Source organism: Abrus precatorius, unplaced genomic scaffold, assembly GCF_003935025.1.
Source record: "Abrus precatorius isolate BTA unplaced genomic scaffold, Abrus_2018 Scaffold7, whole genome shotgun sequence".
In the NCBI taxonomy this organism is placed as follows: domain Eukaryota; kingdom Viridiplantae; phylum Streptophyta; class Magnoliopsida; order Fabales; family Fabaceae; genus Abrus; species Abrus precatorius.
In genome coordinates this window covers 20,966,432-20,986,477 of record NW_020874417.1, presented here as the reverse complement: position 1 = coordinate 20,986,477, position 20,046 = coordinate 20,966,432, and the positions used below count along the sequence as shown (strand labels likewise).

The 20,046-nt window shown below is 30.6% G+C and overlaps 1 protein-coding gene across 1 annotated transcript; it reads right to left on the bottom strand.

Annotated features, from left to right (window-relative positions):
• Positions 1–17,841: 17,841 nt before the first annotated feature.
• LOC113873551 (F-box protein PP2-B15-like) lies at positions 17,842–18,823 on the bottom strand. The gene is made up of 3 exons (XM_027511710.1): positions 18,569–18,823; positions 18,337–18,455; positions 17,842–18,250 (listed from the first exon to the last, which is right to left on the bottom strand). The coding sequence occupies exons 1-3, from the start codon at positions 18,821–18,823 to the stop codon at positions 17,842–17,844; spliced, it is 783 nt and encodes a 260-aa protein (XP_027367511.1).
• Positions 18,824–20,046: the final 1,223 nt, after the last annotated feature.

Genomic DNA, 20,046 nt, shown 5'->3' with positions numbered 1-20,046 from the left:
GATGAGTTGGCAGCAGAGAAAGAAATTCTTCCATGACAGCAAATATTATGTGTGGGAAGATCCATTACTGTTCAAAATTGGAATAGATGGGTTGCTGAGAAGGTGTATACTAGAGGAAGAGAAGGAAGATGTTTTGTGGCATTGTCATAGTTCAGAATATGGAGGATACCATGGTAGTTCAAGGACAGCAGCCATGGTCCTGCAATCTGGTCTTTTTTGGCCCACATTGTTTAAGGATGCTAAGAACTATGTGGAGAGATGTGATAGATGCTAGAGAATGGGAAATATTTCCAGCAAAAATGAGATGCCACTGCAAAACATACTTGAGGTAGAGCTATTTGATATGTGGGGAATAAACTTCATGGGTCTTTTCCCTACTTCATTCTCGAATAAGTACATGCTAGTAACAGTGGACTATGTGTCCAAATGGGTGGAAGCAATTCCTACCAAATCCAATGATGCAAGGACTGTTATTTCATTCATCAAAAAGAATATTTTCTCAAGATTTGGAGTTTCCAGAATTCTGATAAGTGATGGAGGAAGTCATTTCTGCAAAAAAAATATCTAGAATCAGTCTTAGAGAAGTATAAAGTCAAGCATAGAATAGCTACACCCTATCACCCTCAAACAAGTGGTCAAGTGGAGGTTTCCAATAGAGAAATAAAATAGATTTTGGAGAAGGTGGTGAGTAATTCAAGGCAGGACTGGTACAAGAAAGTGGATGATGTTCTGTGGACATACAGGACAGCCTTCAAGACACCAATTGGCATGTCTCCTTATCAGCTAGTGTATGGAAAGGCCTGCCACTTACCAGTAGAGTTAGAACATAAAGCCTTTTAGGCTGTAAAATGGTTGAATTTTGACCAAGATAGTGCAGGAAACAAAAAACTGTTACAGCTGCATGAATTGGATGAGTTCAGACTCAATGCATATGAAAATGCCAAAATATACAAGGAAATGACCAAAAAGCTGCATGACAGATTTATTCTAAAAAGGGATATCAAACCTGGACAATCTGTGTTACCCTTCAATTCAAGATTGAGGTTGTTTCGAGGGAAGTTAAAATCCAAGTGGTCTGGACCTTTTGTGGTGAAAGAAGTCTCACCATATGGTGTTGTACTGATAGCAGATCCCAAGGATGGCAGAGAATTCAAGGTGAATGGGCAAAGACTAAAAATCTACCTTAGAGGTCAAATTGAGAAAGCCCAAGTGTATTTGAAATTGGTTCCTCTTGAGTGAGGAACAACTAATGTCAAGCTAGTGACATTAAAGAAGCGCTTTGTGAGAGGTAACTCACAATTCTAACTCATTTCAAGCTTTTTGTATTATTTTAGAATTTTCATTACTCATGTTCTTCATTTTCTGAAATTTCTGCAATTTGATTCTGCTGGATATCTTTGCTGAGGTGAATTTCGTACTTGATTTGAGAGTTAATGTTTAGAGTGTGTATTGAAAGGATTAGAGTGTGATAAGTGAGCTATTTGAGGGTTGAGAGGCAATTAACTAATGAGAGGAGTCACTGTTTTGCAGGAAAGGAGCTATGCAGAGAAGCAATTTGATGTTCCCCTCTGGAACAATCACTTTTGTTGATAAAAGTGATCACACAGAGGCAGGTACACTTACCCTCATCTCTTTGAATCTAAAGTTAGGGTTTTCTGTGTTGATGTTTGGGGAAAATGTCGAATAGGGATAAAGGGAGCATTGTTTTGATTTTATTTTATTCAACAATAGAGAAGATAATACTCTGAATGGTGTTTCCTGATATTCATGACATTTTTAAGGAGATTCAATTTGCATTGTGCAATTGCTCTGAACAAAATTTATGTAGAAATGAGATTGGCTTAAAAAGACTTCAATGAAAATGTTTGAACTGAAATTGTTATTCAAATCAGAACAGTAATCTTTACTTCTAACTTTTAATCCATTTTCAATAAAAAAATACTTTAAATAAAAATTGTGAAAATAATTGTTTGGAGTTACATTCTGCAATGTTTTCTGGTTTTGAGTTAGAAGAAATTCTCAAATGAGCAATGGGAAACTGTTCTGGTATTATTTGATTCAACAATAGAATGAACAAAATGCTGAATAAGTGTTCACTATCATTCATGATATTTTTAAGGAAAGTCGAACCTACATTGCACAAAATTTTGAACCAAATTTCTATAGAATCTAATATGTCTAAATATATTTTTGTGTAAGTGTTGGAGTGAAAAGATCTGAACATGATTTTTTGAAACTGTTTGTGATTCTGAAACCAGTTTTGGATGAATGTGATACAATAACTCTTTGCTGATAATGAGTGAGTGTATAACTGTATTGAGAATTAGTTTAAACTTAAACTTAGCCCTCTGCATTACCATATTGTTCTGAGAAAGTTTGCACTCTGAACTTACAAATTAGGGATATCAATTTAAAAATTCTCTGAATATGGTTGATCAATTATGTGCATCTATGCTTTTATATCTGAATATTGACATACCCTGTTTTGATAAAATTACAGAGTTTGTTGGAAAATAGATTGATAACCTATAATAATCCCTCTGCATTAACCTAATATGCTCTGAGAGTGTACACTCTGAACTCATATATTAGGATTTAACATGCTTTGACTATGAATGCTTAATATTGTGCAGTTGTGCTTTTGTATCTGTATGATTAATTTTGCCTAACATTAGACTACATGATTATATTGTTAGAAGAATTGAATTTCTGCAAATTGCTTGATTGAACTTTCTTCAGTATAGAGATCTATACTTTCACCATTATGTGTTACAAATTTAAACTGTCAAATTACTTTCTTTTTACAGAAACTGAAAAATGGCCAAAACTTCTTTGAACACACCAGTTGACTCCTCCAGGAAAACTCAAGCTGGATCTTCCAGCAACACTCTAAAGAGGAGATCCAACAGGAACATACAAGCTGGTACCTCCAGAAACACACCCAAATCAAAGAAGACCAGCATAGATGGTGCATCAGCTTCATCTCCAATTGAAGTATGTGATCCAAGGTTCAGAAGTATTGCCCATGAGAATTTTTTCAAGGCAAATATTCTGAGGAGAAAGATTGTCCCAAACAGAGCTTTTGAAATAGTTGGGGACAATTACCCAGAATACAAAGAAGAAATTCATAAGAGGGATTGGGAATCCTTCTGCTCCTTAGCTGGAATGGGTTGGAGGGAAATAACCCAGTAGTTTTATACAAATGCTGTAAGGTTCAAAGGAAACAAATTCCCTAAGTTCAACAAAATGCTAAAGGGGATGAGAGTGGACTTCACCCTTGCAAACATTAACAGAGGGTTGAACATAAATTCTGCACAGCAGCCTGGACAGTTGGAGTTCAATGTCTTTAAGAATAGCCCTTACAAGGACTATGTGGAAATTATGCAAAGAATTGGGAGACCAGGAACAACTTGGAAGCTGAACCAGTCCAAGAAGCCCAAATGCATTGTCACCAAACAACTACTGCCATTTGCCAAAGTGTGGAGCACTTTCATTTTGAACTCCTTTATGTCAGTCAAGCATAGTTCAACATTGGCTGTGAAAAGGGCAGAACTTCTTTTTGCAATAGTTAATGATTTGTATATTGATGTGGGAGAGATCATCGGTGAATGCATTTTAAATATTCTGAAAACAAAGAGAGATTCACTTGCCTTTTCTTCATTAATAACCTTACTTTGTGAGGATGCAGAGGTTGAAGTTGGAGATTACCAAGAGAGGATTAGATCTGTGCCTCCCATCTCTGTCTCCATGGTGAAAGAAATATATGTTACCACATCATGTACTGCAGCAGATCCCATTCCTTCTCAATTTAGAAAGGAAAAACCAATGACGATGAAGGACTCCTTGAAGCTAATGGCTGAGAGACAAAACCAGTTAGCAGAGAGGCAGACTGAGCTGCACAGCAGTATCAAGTCTGGGATTATGCTGTTGGAATATGTTATGCTTAATATTGGTCAGAAAATGGGAATGACCAAAGATGAAATGTATCACACTCCAGACTTGATAGAGAATGCCTAGTGCCTTCGCTCCTTAGTTTTCAAAGATCTGCCAATCTACAAAACCCACTTTCCACAGCCAGCTGAAGAAGTAGTGGAGGACGAAGAGGAAGATGAGGAAGAAGAAGAAGAAGAAACTTCAAAGGATGAGGATGCAGCAGAAGAATAGAATTAGGATTTTTAATTTTGTTTGTTTTTAATTTCAGTTTATGTAAATTTTAACAATTAGGATTTTTGTTTCTGTAAATGCAATAGTTGTTCAGAACAATTTTAACCCTTTTCAGTTGTAATAAAGTTCAGTTTCTTTTAGTTTTATAATTTTGAAATTTTAATTACCTTATTTTCTGATGGAATTTTGGTGTTTTTATGCAGAAAATGTCACAATCACACAGCACTCACACACAATGGATGCTCACACTTGCACAAGTTACCATGAAAATGGGGATTTCATTCTCTACCTCTTGTTCATGTGTTAGCTTCACATTACACTGAATTGTTTCTGAAAAACCCCAAAATACTAGAATAGATATTAAACTGCTGGTTGTGAATCAAATGAAGCTAATTGATAATTTTGTGAATTCTGTTTGACTTTGTTCTTTTTAAGTTGTTTTTCCCATTCTCAAAATGAGATCACACTTGTATTTTCAAAATGAGGCAGTCTTGCAACTAGGTGCATATAATTCTGAAAAGTGAATTGTGAGTTCACTGATTAACATGTCACTTACAAAACCCTAGTGAGACTTGAGTTGCATTCTTCTTCATGTGTGATTAATCACATTTTGTTGCATTCTCTAGAACTTGCCTTGTTTTTTGATTGAATATGCATTTTACAGTTTTCACATATACGATGGAGGCCATGTTTGATTATGCCTAGTCAACCTAAATGCCTTCCTTTATGATAGAATGTCTTAGTCACCCCTTTGAGCTTAATATCCCTTTTCTTGAAATTACCTCATTATAAACCTAGTTGAAAAACCAATTTTACCATTCAAATGAAAAGAGGCATAGTGAGATTAATTAAGAATGAGTTTTAAAACTAAGTTTGGGGTGGCATCCACATTTTAAATGCTTGAGGACAAGTAATGTTCTAAGTTTAGGGTGAGGAATAGCAAACTATCTAAGTTTTGAGTTCAAAAAGTCAAAAAGAAAGATCAAAAGTGCTGCAAAAAAATAATGAAAAATATGCAGCTTATGCAGCAAAGTTGTAAAAAGAGCAAAATGTGAGTTCAAAAGAAAGATTTACAGCAAACTGTTGCAGACAAAGAAAAAGAAATTCAATGAAAAGAAAATAGTGAATGAAAGTAAGAAAAGAGAGAAAGAAATGAAAATTCTACTGCACGGAAATAACTTTGTTTGTTGCATAGTTGAGGGTATTAGTGAAAAATAATGCAGACCCATGCTAGTTTTAAAGTCATTCACTCAAAATGCTTTTGATCTTTTGAAATTGCATATATTGTTTCCTATTTTGTTCAACACCTACCTTGACCTTAGCCATGTTATAACCTAAAAAAGTTCTTTGGATGTGTGATTAACTGTATTAAGTAGAGGAAATTTAGAATATGGGCAAGCATATGGTAGAGTGTAGTTAAATTGATGATTTAGAGAGAAAACAGTACCTAAACATTATTAAGTGATGAGGGAAACACTTCCAAGTAAGCTGTGATCATGTTTATTAATTGTGCTCACATGAATTTTGATGAAATATATGAACTTAGATAGCAATTCTTACGCAATGATGATTATGCAGTATGAATATCATGACGAGTATTTGGAAGAACAACTTGATTGAAAATTTTGCAGAAAACACAAAATTAGAAATTGGAAAAATCTGAACAAGCAGTTGTGAATTTTGAAAATGGAGGAACCTACCCTTGGTTTAGTTTGATTTGCTTGAGGACAAACAAAAATTCAAGTTTGGGGTAGTGATGAATCCATATTTTGACTCATATTTTAGTGTAATTCTAACCCATTTGATAAGGAAAACATGTAAGAAACAGCAGGAAAACTAGAAAAATAGAATGATTGAAGGTTTTCTTTTATTATGTAGTTAGCTTAACATTTGTGAAATTTATGCTTGTTTTTGTAAGAATAATCTGAGCTAGGTTCATAGAAATGAAATATCAATGGAAAGAAAGAGGAAGAATAGCAATTCTAGACTCCAAAATACTAGAACAATGAAATGCAGGCTGGGCGTGATCACTATTGTCAATGAAAGTGATCACTCCAGAGCTCAAGGAAGAAGTAAAGTCTGGGCGTAACTACTTTTACTAGCAAAAGTGAGTGTTCCAGAGAAGCCTTAGACTCAGCAGGCTCTGCATAACCACTTTTATCAGCGAAAGTGAGCGTTCCAAAGAAAGCAGAACTTTAGCGAGCTCTGCGTGGTCACTTTTACTGGGGAAAGTGAATGTTCCAGAGAAGGCAAAATTTCAAAGTATTCTGCGTAATGACTTTTATCATTGAAAGTGGATGTTCCAGAAAGCCCTCAAGTTGACAAGTTGTGCGTGACCACTTTTACTCATAAAAGTGATTATGCACAACATCTCGACCTTCTGCGTTGCAACTCTTAGCAGCAAAAGTGATAGTTCCAGTCTCCAGAAACCACATGAGCGTCTGCGTGGCCACTATTATCAGCAAGAGTGACAAGACGCAGAATCGGGATTTCTATAAATACATGTCTTAAGCTCAGAACTCGAGGTCTTTTGTTCATTTTCCATTTTTTCTGTTAGATTCTCGTCAGGAGAGAGTGAGAGAGAGGAGTGGGGTCGAACCTCGAAGCTTCAAGAAGAGGGATTGGATTGGAGCTCGTGGCTATGACTTTTCTGAGTTTTTTTTCTTCTTCTCCTTCTTTCTCTTTCTCTGTCACAATGTTTGTGTAATTCTTTGTAGTTAGGAGTTTATGGAGCTCGAATTGATGTATTGATTTGATTCTTGCTTCTGAAATTTGAGTTTTTGGATTAATTGAGTTGTTAATTCTGCACTTTACGTGATCTTAAAATGGGAATTCATTTGATTAATCAAAGAGGAACATTTGCCAATGGGAATTGGATTTGATTCTCTGATCTGAATTAACAACCAGAATTAGGGATTTCTTAGGGATAAGTACACTTAATTCTGCAATCCTACGGTTCTAACTCTCAATGCAACATGAAATTGAACTCCACTTAAGGGATTAGGGGGGATTAGTAGATTGTTAGGGTCAATAAGTTAAGGGATTAACCTTTAACTAGTTATATGTGAAACTGATTGTCAATTAACCAATTACTTGAATATTCAGAAGTATAGTTGAATCAATATTGACATTCTTGTGAAGTAAATTCCTAACTATTCTTCATTCCTATCTCATTTCATCACAACTTTCTGATAGTCATATTTTAGTACATCTTTCTTTCCATGTTTTTGGTTTAATTGTGCTTCATTAGTGCATTATTTTGATGTGTTAGTTTAGATTTGTGTTAGTAAGTAATTTAGGATTTAAATATAAATCTTTCTTAATTCTCGCCATAATTTCTTATTTTGACACAGTTTCTTACAAAGACCATATCTAGAGCTACACTACTCGGAATTGGACAAAATTGGTGTCCCTGAAAAGATAAGACAGAGATATACAACTTCTCTGTTGGGAGAAAAGCCCAGTTCGAGCATCTTCAAGTCCAAAATTGCGTCACAATGTTGCGGCCCTGCACTAAAATTTTTAGAATTTGATTGTATTGTTGATTTTACTTAGTTAGGGAGTTGGGTCTTAATTAAGCCCAATTATTATGTCTTTTACTTAGTTAGGTGTTTAGGAAACTCATTAGGGAGTTGGGCCTTAATTAAGCCCAATTATTTTATCTTTAAATAGAGGTTATGACTCTATGTACGAATCCTTGTTTTTCTTTTCCCGCAATTTTTTTAGAATTACAAGTCTTTATTTTAAATTCTTTCCTTTATTTTCGTCTCTCTACCTTCCATCTTTTCATATTTTCTGGTTTTGGCCGAAGCAAACATGATCATGAAGCAAGGCTAATCCATCAATCGGTTCAAGGTTTTAAGAACAACATTGCGTTTGAGTTTCGAGTTAGGTTCTATTGAATTCGCGCTTTTTCTCCTCTTTTCTGATTAGGATAATTACGTTTTTCATGATATTAATTTTTCGTTGGCATTCTAAACAGAGAATGAGAATTTCAGATTTGAAATAAATGAATTCACCTAATTCAATAAATCAATTGTTCTGAATTTTGTTAGAGCATTGGATTTGCGATTGCAGTTCTTGTTTTGATGAAATTCATAATCTAGATTTAGATTTTGGGTTATTAATGTCGTATTGAATTAGTGTTGATTGAAAATTCGTTGGAATTATATTCGTGTAACAATGAGAATTGCGTTGTAATGATTGAGATCTTGATTTGGTTAAATTTCATATTTCGTTTCGCTATAATTATTCCTTGTTCTTTTCGTTTCTGTTGTTTACAATTTAATTCAAAACAATCCTTCTCTAAGCTAATCTGAAATCACATGATGGAACCAGAAACAGAATGTATCTTATGTCCTTGTGAGATGACCTAGGTTTACTCCTTGTATTGAAATTTTTTTAAGAAAATCTAGTTTGTTTGATACCATTGCGACATGGTTATCACTTTCATATTCTGTTTTTACTGTAAGTTTAATTCTTTGTATTGTTCTGGTTCATTGCTTTTATATGTTACATCCTTTCCAAATTTGTATGACTCAACTAGTATTTGCTTTGTGAATTGGTAATTGAATTCCTAATTTTCTGTGGAGACGATACTTGGATCTTCAATTTACTCATTACTTGCTACAATTCCTAGTACACCTGCTAGTGTTTAGAATTATGAACAATAGTTATACACATTCCAGCACAAACACGTGGACCCCATTACCTTAGTTTGATCATATGAAAAGAAGAAAATAATGTAGAAATTTTGCCTTTGAGACAAGGTATTGGGCGAACAGTTTGTGGTTGCTAGCTTGGAGGATAGAAGGTGACGAGCTTGAGCGAGAGCATCGACGGAAGGTCAAGGTGAAAAAGTGGCATTCAAGTCCTTCGTCCTCTTCGGCGTCCCTTACGAGTAGTGTTTTCCTTTTTCTTTTTAGAGGATGGAAAGGATAGCAAAAAGGGTCGAGTTCCTTTATATATACATATATATGCGTAAGTAAATAGAGAGGCCACTACACTTAATTCTTGCCACTTCACTTTCTTGCATCAGGCATTAGCCCCCTTTCAATAATCACGTGTCAATACAAGGAACGACCACCTAACCCTTCATTAAATGCGTTTTTAGTCTCTCATGCCACTTCATCTTCCACTACAAGCCCTAAGCCTTTTGCACTTTACTAAGACCATTAATGCCATATAAGAATTTTAATCATTTAAATGCTTCTCGAGGATTTAATACCAGGTCCAGTTAAGAAGAAGGATAATAATCGAATGTGGTATTAATGAAGAAACCTATGGAAGTGGATTGGTCACTACACATTGGGCATTCCCTGAGACTTTAAATGCAAGCGGTTGGTTATAACTACACTTAATTAATAGAGAATAATCATGCCCTTCTCTCTCGAGTCTAGCTCAAAAGTTAATGCAATAGATGAGTAATAATGGGTAGAGATTTTAATGGGATAATGAACAAAGTGTGTTGTAAGGAAGATTAATTAGAGGATAATTATGTATGGGGAGATGAAAAGATGACGCCCAGTGTACTCTGGAAAGGCAGGGGCCATGTAAAAGTAAAACAGCCACATAATGGAGGTGCCTTCTTTATGGAAGTATTAAAAGTCATTAATACGATACCTAGGATGAAATAAGTGAATTATGGTCTTTGTCTCTTAGAATTCTCACGTGTGTTTCTTAGGCACTAATGGAAAGGGTAAATTTTTGAACTCTATTTCGAGAATGAAGGGGTTGAGAGAAGTGTATTCTAGGGGTCAGGGATGAATATATTATGATTGGTAAAAAAAAAGATGTAATTAATGGGGTAGGCTAGTATTAAAAATCCATTGATGTGACATATTTAGGTTTATATTTTTATTTTTATTTTGGTTTATAAATAATTTTAATGTGCTTTGTTTTTAGAATTTTTACCATTTTCTACTTATTGGAATAAATTGGGTCTATTACAAATAAATGCTTTAATTTCATATTTTTTAGTAATTCTGACCTCTGACTACTCTTTCGGCCATAACTTTTTCTATAGATATCATTTTTGGCTGATTTTAGTTTCATTGGATTCTACACGTCCAAGGCTTCAAAATGCATATATGGATAACTAGATTTAGAGTTGATTTCAATTTTTTATGATTTTTTGAAATTGAAGCAGATTTACTGAATATTGTTGCGATATTGCATTTGGACCCTTTGTTATTAGATAATTGTATTTGGGCTTGTAGTTATAATTAAGGTCCACATTTTGGCCATTTAATTTACCCTAATCAAAGCTTATAAATAGACTAATAAGATTCTGATTTAGGGTATATGTGATAAAAACACTTTGAGATTTTGAGACTTAGCCGAAATAAGAATCCTTATTTTTACTTTCTCTTGAACTCTCTCGTTCTTTTCTCATTCTTGTGTGGGTTAAGTGCTTCGATAGAAGGCTAAACCTCTCACTTAATCTGCAGAATCCAAATGCTGTAATTTTGACTTGAGTTCTGCACTAAATTGCTTCGAGTTTATTCTCTTTTTCTCTCTAATATCATAATTGTGTATTGCGATTGTGATTAAAATGCTTTATCTATGTGTTTCTAGCCTCCAACGTTCAACAAGTGCATTTACAAACTTACCATTTATATGCATTTGACATATTTATGCAATAATATACAGTCCAACATTTTGTAAAATGCCAAATATTTCAGACCTAAACAGCGTTATTGCTAAGTAACGAGATCATAGTAGTACCTGAAATAAAAGAATTGATTAATCACTAAGCACATTATTTCAATTATTATTATTTTAATATATTATTTAATCATATTTTAAAAGAATATTTTAATAATATTTAAATTAATAATAATATTACTATTAAAATATTAAATTATAACTATTAATATTATATTATTAGTTATATGTATCCCAATTATGGTATTTAAATAATGTATTTAATAATTATGTAAAAAAATTATTAATAATTATTAACATCATAATAAATTTATTTGTTCAAATATTAAAAAAAAAACCTTTGTTTTACTTAAACTTAATTATTGGTTTAAATACCTTTTAACTACTTTTAAATAGGGCTTATTTCAAAAAATTACCTCAGATTTTTTTTCATTTTAATGCATAACTAATTTTTTTTTAATTTTATACCTGACGTTAACCTTCGTCATTAAATGGTGACATGGCTTACAATTTGTTACGTCACCATCGATCTCTCTCATATACCTCACCGTTAAACCACCACGTCAGGATTCGACATCAACATTTTTAAATTTTAACCTCATCCACCTCACCATTAAAAGTACACGCCCAATGTATATGACCATATACTTTGACCGTGTACATCTCTGGTCTCTAATATTTACCGTTCACAACTTTTCTGAAAAGTATACGCGCATGTACACGGTCATGTACTTTGACCGTGTACATCTCTAATTTTGATGATGTGCTTCATCCCTACCCCCAACACCACCATTACCACCCCCAACATTAGCATTCTCACTCCCAACAGCAGCATCCCCACCCCCAACACCTGCAACACTACCACCAATAACCACCCTTCTTCTAGACTGACCATCACTCTAAAGCACACTTGGTAAGTCTCTTTCAAGGGTCGACTTTTCAATAGAATCTTCATCCCCAAAAATCTAGACAACCTCTACACGAATATTGACTTTGTCAAGCTGATGAACACTCTGAGCAATATCTACCTCCTCAACCTCAATATCTTCATTCACTTTCTTTACAAATGACTTCTTCCTTATGCCTTTTACTCGCCTAAATTCTGCAACGTCTCTGTCAAATCCATCATCCATGTCACCAGTCCTATCTTCCTCACTTTCATCTAAATGAATTTTGTTTAGAGATTCCTCCTCACTACTGGAAAAATTGTCTCCAACAACACCATCGTTGCCTCCTTCACAAACAGCATATATTTTAACCTCAACACTGTTGCACATGACAAAATTAGTCATGTCTAGGGTTACACTATCACAATTGATTTCCTTGAAGTCAGAAGGACCAAATTTCCATCATATCCTCACAGGGTGCTCTTCGTAACCTAAGATTAACAATACATATTCTCTAATACTAATGTGGAATTATGACGTTGTGGTTTCATGATGAGGCGGGTGAGAGAGATCAACGCTGACATGGCAAACTGTTAGCCACGTCATCATTTATCTGATGGAGGTTAATATCGAGTATAAAATTAAAAAAAATAGTTAGACATTAAAATGAAAAAAAAAATTCTAAGGTAGTTTTATGAAATAAGCCTTATTTGGAGGTAATTAAAAGGTATTTAAACCTAAATTATTTATTTATTTCTCACTATTAATTGCAATTAGTAGTAAAATACTAATATTTAATTCTTGTTCATAACTTTAATATCGAATAAATTTAGCAAAAATGCATTTTAATAACATTAATTAAAAAAATCAGAAAAAATCTTATTATTAATATTTATAACACTGATCTTTGTAAAAAAAATTTATAAATATATTATACCTTTTTATTTTCATAACTGATCAAATAAATTATTCAATAATAATTACTAACTATTAAAAAATAATTTACCACTCCAATAATTTATTACTAACTAAAATTATTAATAACTTACATCAATTACAAAATTACATTTTTAATAACATATATCATAAAAATTACTTACACTTTGAGCTCGTACTAGTTTCAAAATGTACTTTTGCGAATCTATAGTTGTATCACGAGTCATATTGAAAAAATATGTTAATCATAATATTTTAAAAAATTTAAACTAAATAGTTTTATGATTTTTTTTTTTCACTTTCTTTTTCTTTTTTTTTCACTCTTCTTCTCAAATTCACTCATCCATGTGGTTTCTCTCTTCAACTTTCTCTCTAAGCATGAGTTTGTTGCTGAAAAGATCATTATATAGCTCCAAAAATCACTACCAACGACTTTTTCTCGCTACTAAAGCTCCTTCCTCGTTCAATTGTAACTGATAATGGCAAAGATTTCTCCAAAAATTACCATTAACAATATTTTATTCTATAAATATGTTGTTCACCATTCCAAATTACAGTACTGAAAGATGACAAACCTCTAAAACTTGCCACTGATAATTTTTCAAAAGCCTATATTTATGTAAAAACTTCATTGTTCATAACAAATTGTAAGATTAAAGATAGCAGAACCCTAGAACTTACTACTAACAATTTTTCAAAGCTCATATTCATGTCAAATTACAAAAAATGTCATATTAATGTTATTATAACCCTTAAATTTTATATTTGAATTAATAATCCTCGTGATTCAATCATGAATTCACATAGAAATATTTCAAAATAAATTCATAATTACAGTGTAAGTTATTCTAACTATAAAAGAATTATTATTTTTTTATATAATAGTTTTGATGTTATTATTGATACTAAATTTATCATAAAAAATAATTTTTAATATGTTAAATTTTATATTAATAAACTATTAATACTTAAATTTGGTAAATTAGATATATAGTAATTATAATGGAGTATATATGTTAAAACAATTATTGCTAAGAGTTTTTCTCTGTTATTATGTAATTTTATAATATTAAATAACTAAAAGAATTTTTTTTATTTTTTAATTAGTATTCTTAAAATATGTATTATTATTTGTCTTAAATATCTATTTTTAATATTATAAAATATATTAAAAACAAATTAATAAAAAATTATAAGTTTCTTTTAGGTACGTAAAAAAGATAAAAATGATATGTTGTAATAATTAAATATTAAATATAAAATATTAATTGTAAATTTTACATAATTATTATCTCAAATTTATTTGAAATTGGTATATAGCTGTTGTAATGGAGTATTTTAAAAAATATTATAAACGTTTTTTTTGTCATTAAGTATTTTTATAATATAAATTTAAAATATTTTTTAATTCTTAATTTGTATTTTTAAATATTTATTAGTATTTGCCTTAAATTTTTAGCGATTAATTATTTTTTTTGTTTATTACTAGTAATAGGTAATAAGACAATTACAACTTGATTATTAATCAATTATGTCACCTATAACTAAATTATATGACGTTTTATAGTATATTGACTTAATCATATTACTCAGATATGCCAGATTTAAATAAACAAACCCCTTATTAATGCACTTATTAAATAATATAAGTTAAACGACATATTTCATCATTCTCCTGAAAAATGCATAATCATACTAAAAGATGTTGTTATATTGCTTGGATTGTAGTACTCTACAATATAAGTAAAGAGTTATTAGGCTACTAACTAGGATCAAATAATATTGTAGGGTCAAAAATAAAATTAAAGTAATTAACACATTATTTCAGTCGACTTCTTACTAATTTCAACATTAGAATAATACAGTAATTCGTGGATATGTATTTTTTTGTTGGAACATAATATAATGCCGAATAAGAACAATTCAATAGTATATGAAAAATTATTGTATTTGTTGACAAATGTAAATGAAATTAGACTTTATATATGACATTCAACATGTCTTGCTTCTCTTTACAAGGGGCTAAATTGTGATGTGATTTCAGTCATTGTGGTTGGTTTTAAACATATCAATTTGGGTTAAGCTCGATGGGTTGACTTGCATAACTCACTTATAATGGGATATGGATCTTCTGCAGTTTTTGAGGGAACTCCAGCATGTAGTTTAAATTCTCTTAAGCGAAACAAAATTTGCTTAAGCGAATTTAGCAAAAGTAATTTTGGCTTCATCCAAAAAAATTCTCTTAAGAAAATTTAACAAAAAAATGATTTTTGCTAAAGGCAATATTGCGAAAAATTTTAAAACATCTTCTTTCTCTCTAAACTGCAGAAATTTTGATGAACTTTTGTTTCTCACCAATGACTACCTAGTTACCAAATACTCTTACATATTTTATTCCACCAAATATTTCAAATGTATTGTCTAGTGTGCTACTTGTGTTAAACATTAGTGAGGTAGAACTATTTAGAATTAAGTTAAATTGTTGAGAATGATGATAAGAATTATAGAAATGATAACTTTGCGAAATTAGTTGAAAAATAGTTGTATTATTATATGTTTTAAAACACTTAAGCTTTTGTATTATAACTATAAAGCGTGACTACATGATCTTATACAAATATTTTTTCTATAGTTTAAAGAGGAAGAAGATGAAGTTTTAAACTTTTTCATAATTTTGGCTTAAACAAATTTTTTAACTTAAATAAAAATTATATTTTTACTAAATTAAACTGCAGGCTGCAGTTCCCTCAAAAAGTGTAGAGGATCCGAATCCCTTAAAATGGTAGATCGACCAGAGGTTTTGCACTTAATAGTGTGTCTAACATATTCCATTTTAACTCGTCAAATGTGGGTTAATGGCAAAACAGAACAGACTAGTTTGTTGGCACACATTTATGAGTCAGACTAAAAAATCTAGTTCACTTTTAAAAACGAGGTGAATTAGGCTGCTTTGATAAGATTGGTTGACTCTAATTCTCGGTAAACAAATATTTTCAATTGTTTCATATGCAAACACCTACAATATTTATATAACACTCCATTTACACGTCTTAGAAATATTATAGATAAAAATCCATGAGATATCCCATAATATCTTGTTAAATTTATTATAATATAACATTTGATATTGTTTATATATCAAATATAATTTTTATAATACAATCTGGATAACAACAATTCAATATAACTTAAAATTCAAAAAGTATCAATAGAAATTTTTTTATAATACAATCTATATCGCAACCATTTGTCATTATTCACGATTTTTTCTATTTAACTACCCTACTAACTAACATTAAAAAAAAATGTCATCGGTGATTTTATATAGTTTCCATATTCCTGTATTTTATTTTAAAATGTTGATAATTATAAATATATAATCCCATATATATATAAAAAAAAGCCATAATTCTACCATTGTATTAAAATATTTATATTTATTAATTTAATTATTTTTTACAAGGGATCCTTATCACATAAAGACCATACATTTGTTTCCTTATTATTATTTAACACTTTAAAGTTTGGAATTGGGATATATTATTTTAGTTAATTATTTGAAATGACATATAAGAATTATCATTCAAATTTATTTGATGATTATAAAATATTAAATTATAATTTTTAATTAATTATTATAAATATTTTAGTTAAATAAATTTTTTTAGCATTTATAATTAAAAATATTTTTATAGTTAATTATTTTATTTTAATAATTAATTTTTAAATATAAAACTAATTATCATACATTATTTTTTTTGTAATTTTTTCTAAAATGAGTTTTTATATAAAATAAATATAATATTTTATTTTAAAGTTACTTCTCATCTAACATTTTTAAACATAAAATTATTTTGTATATTCTGTTATAGATATAATTAATTGTTAAAATATTTTTTTCAGTTAGTCTAAACACCCACATTAATAATCTAATGACTTGTTTTTTATTTTTATTTAAAAATAATCAAATATGTGTTTCATTTTTTGTTTTAAATGTGTTTCATTTAAAAATTTTGTTTGGTTATCATTTAAAATTAATTTCCAATATTATGATACATATTTTAATATAAAAATTGTAATTCCAATTAATTTAGTCACACGTTTCAATTATATTATTTAAAATCAATTTTATCAATTTCATTTTTATCCAATTATAAAATAACTGGATTCTTAATATGCTTTTAAAAATGGCTTTAATGTTAAAAATTAAAGGAGAGTTTGATTGGCGCAATCCAATCTTTATTGATGGGTAATAAGTAACTAATGAAAACAAATGAGTAAAATGTAAATTACTGTTTACCAAAATTAACCCGTATTTAAAATATTTTTTTTATATAATATCAGTTTGATGAAATCAAGATAGCCCAGTCCAAGGTTCAAAGTGAGTTTTAAATAAGACATAATTCTTTAACCAAAAAAATATTTAAATTAATAAAAATAATTTAATAATTATTATTTTTAATGTATTTTTCACATTTTTGAGATAAACATTATTTTATTAAATCATATAATTATTTTTTAATCATTAATAAAGCAATTCATTTTAATTTGTTAATATTTCGTTGATTTTATGTAGGATTTTATTAATTTAGTTTTTCTAATATATTTCATTTAAACATTAATTATTGGAATTATTTAATATCATTTCATAAATAATATATACTTTTAAAAATAATAAAAATATTTATGAAGTTTATGAAGTTGTCATATTCTTTTCTTCTTATATATTTGTTTTCAGGATTTTTTAAGATTTGTTTTTTGAAAAATTTACTACTCATTTGAGTTAATGTTTATAAACAAATAAATAAAAAAACTTTTTAAGACCTAAATTAAGAATTTTACGTATTTTGAGACTGAAACAGCCCTAATATACAAAATGAATTTGATATATCGTGTTAATTTATATCACTGAGGATTAACAAATTATTTGAAGAAATAAAAAAAAATTAGGGAGAAAAGAAAAGATATTTATACATACAACTTACACAGAAGATAACTTTTTGATTACTTACTTTGAAAGTTGTTTGAAAATATTCTAAAATCACGTTAAATAATATTTAACGCTAAAAATGAAAACTTTAAAAAACATAGGATGATTCATGTTTAAAAGAGCACAAATCTACCTTCATTTGAATATGATATTTAGAGATTTTTAAAACGTATTTTTCAATGCCAAACATTTCCTTAGTCAAACTGGTAGGGGTCTTACTTCAAAGCCTTCGACGATGAGTCCTGCCTTCAGGTGATAACTCACCTCCATCACACTCATCTTAACTTCTTCCTCAGCTTCGCCATTGAAGAACTCACCAACCTCAATTTCCATCCACCCATCATCTCTTTTTGATGCAATTCCAATTCCCTCATCCTTCTCATTCTTCTTCTCCTCTTTCTGCCACAAATATGCCCTTCCACTTTCCGCTTTGTTCCCCACTGCAACTGACAACTCCCACGCCGCACAATCAAGCCCATACTCGCGGTGCGAAATTTTCATTATCAGATAAACTCCGTAGGACGTGTTTGGCGTTAGAATCCCGCTCCCAATTTTCCCTTTTATTTCTAACCAATTCAATGTCCTCAGCTCAGCCACCTCTGTGAACCTGCAAAATCATTCTCTTCAAATTACTCAACTTGTTAAAAAAATTCACCGTTGATATGGTCGACACTAGAAGTCAAGCGAGTTTACCTTGATTCAGGCATTGATTTCCAGGTCCAATACAACGGCTCATCGCTCCACGTGATCGACAGAGCCCTCGCAGATAGGATATACGATTTTTTACCCGAAGACTTGTCCAATTTGAAGCTCTCCAAGCATGAAACGAACACAACACAACACAACAAATCATAAATTACTCGACAGAACAAAAATAAAAAATAATAATTTTAATGAAAATATAAAATTTAATATAGCAGCATACGATGTGGCCATTGTCTAGGAGAAGTGGACAGGAAAGAGCGTGGAAGAGGTGTTTGTATGAAGAGGAATTGAGGGTGAGGGGATTGAGGGCCCTTGAGACAATGTGGCGATAATCAGAGGGAAAGAAGGTACGCCAGAGAAGGTCCGAGTCAGCGGCTGAGCGCATGGTTGAAGAGACGATTGAGAATCTACATGCGTCTGGTGGAGATGTGTAGGAGAGAATCTTTGAAACACAATCCTCCGGCAATGTTTCCATGTTGAAGAAGAGCAAGTTGGCATGTAAGGTTCATTAGCTAATTTTTCATTTTGAGTCGCCAGGTTTGATTTCCGAACAATGGAGGCTTTGCTTTTCTCAATATAGCCAACTTCACAGGTGTCGTTTTGCAAGTGTCATGTCATAGAAGAAAAGCCAATACATTGCACTAACACCGATCCGCTCCTGTGATTGTGATGGAGGGGAAAATAATTGAGTAATTAATTAATAACTTAACTCAATCTAAAAAAAGCAAGATGATAATTTATTTATATTTGTCAACTTTAGATAATGGTCACGATCTCACCTCATGTACTTATTCTTTTTAATACTTCGCAGACGCCCAAGATTTATTATTCTATGCACGACAGGTAACTATCACCTCATACACTATCTAACATCTTTTTTTGCTTATTTTATTTTATGAAATTTCAGCGACGATATCCGGATATTATCTTATCATCTATACAACAATAGATACGTGAAAAGAAAAATATTAGTAGCTGCAAGTAAATAATTATTAAATGAGATTTTATAAAATTAAAATACTAAAGATAATTATAATGTAGTTTTAATTTCAATAGTTGAAGACATGACTCAGAATAAAGATATTGAAGCTTTGAATTGTGTAATAAATGACATAAATTACAATCCCAAGTTACAATTTTTTATGTGGTAAGTATTTAAGAATGGGAATGGACTGGGTGATGAGGCTTAAGACTAAACGAGTATTTCATACTACATAAAATTAGAGTGATTTGACATAAGTCAAATTTTTAGTTTTGGTGTAGCCTCTTTAGAAGTCTAACTTAATTTAATAGCCTATTTAACATTAAGACATTTCTATAATACTATATTTAAATTTAATGAGCTAGTAGCTAATAGCCTAAGCAAGTAAAAAGGCCTATTACTAATAAAATAGAAAATATATGATAAGTAATTATATTTAAATATTATGTTTAGCAAATATATATATATAAATGGCTTCACATATATCGTATCTCAACATAACCATATTTAATAACTCTACAAAATTTTATATGTCAAATAATCTAAAAGATAATAACAGGTAATATGTCTATATTATGTAATCTCAAATACAAAGATAATAATTATGATATTTATTACAAAAGAAAAATCAAAAGTGAGACTAAAACGTAGAACCCAACAAACAATTGTCAAAAATAACTTTTATTTTTGGTTTATGCAATCATGACTTTAAAAAA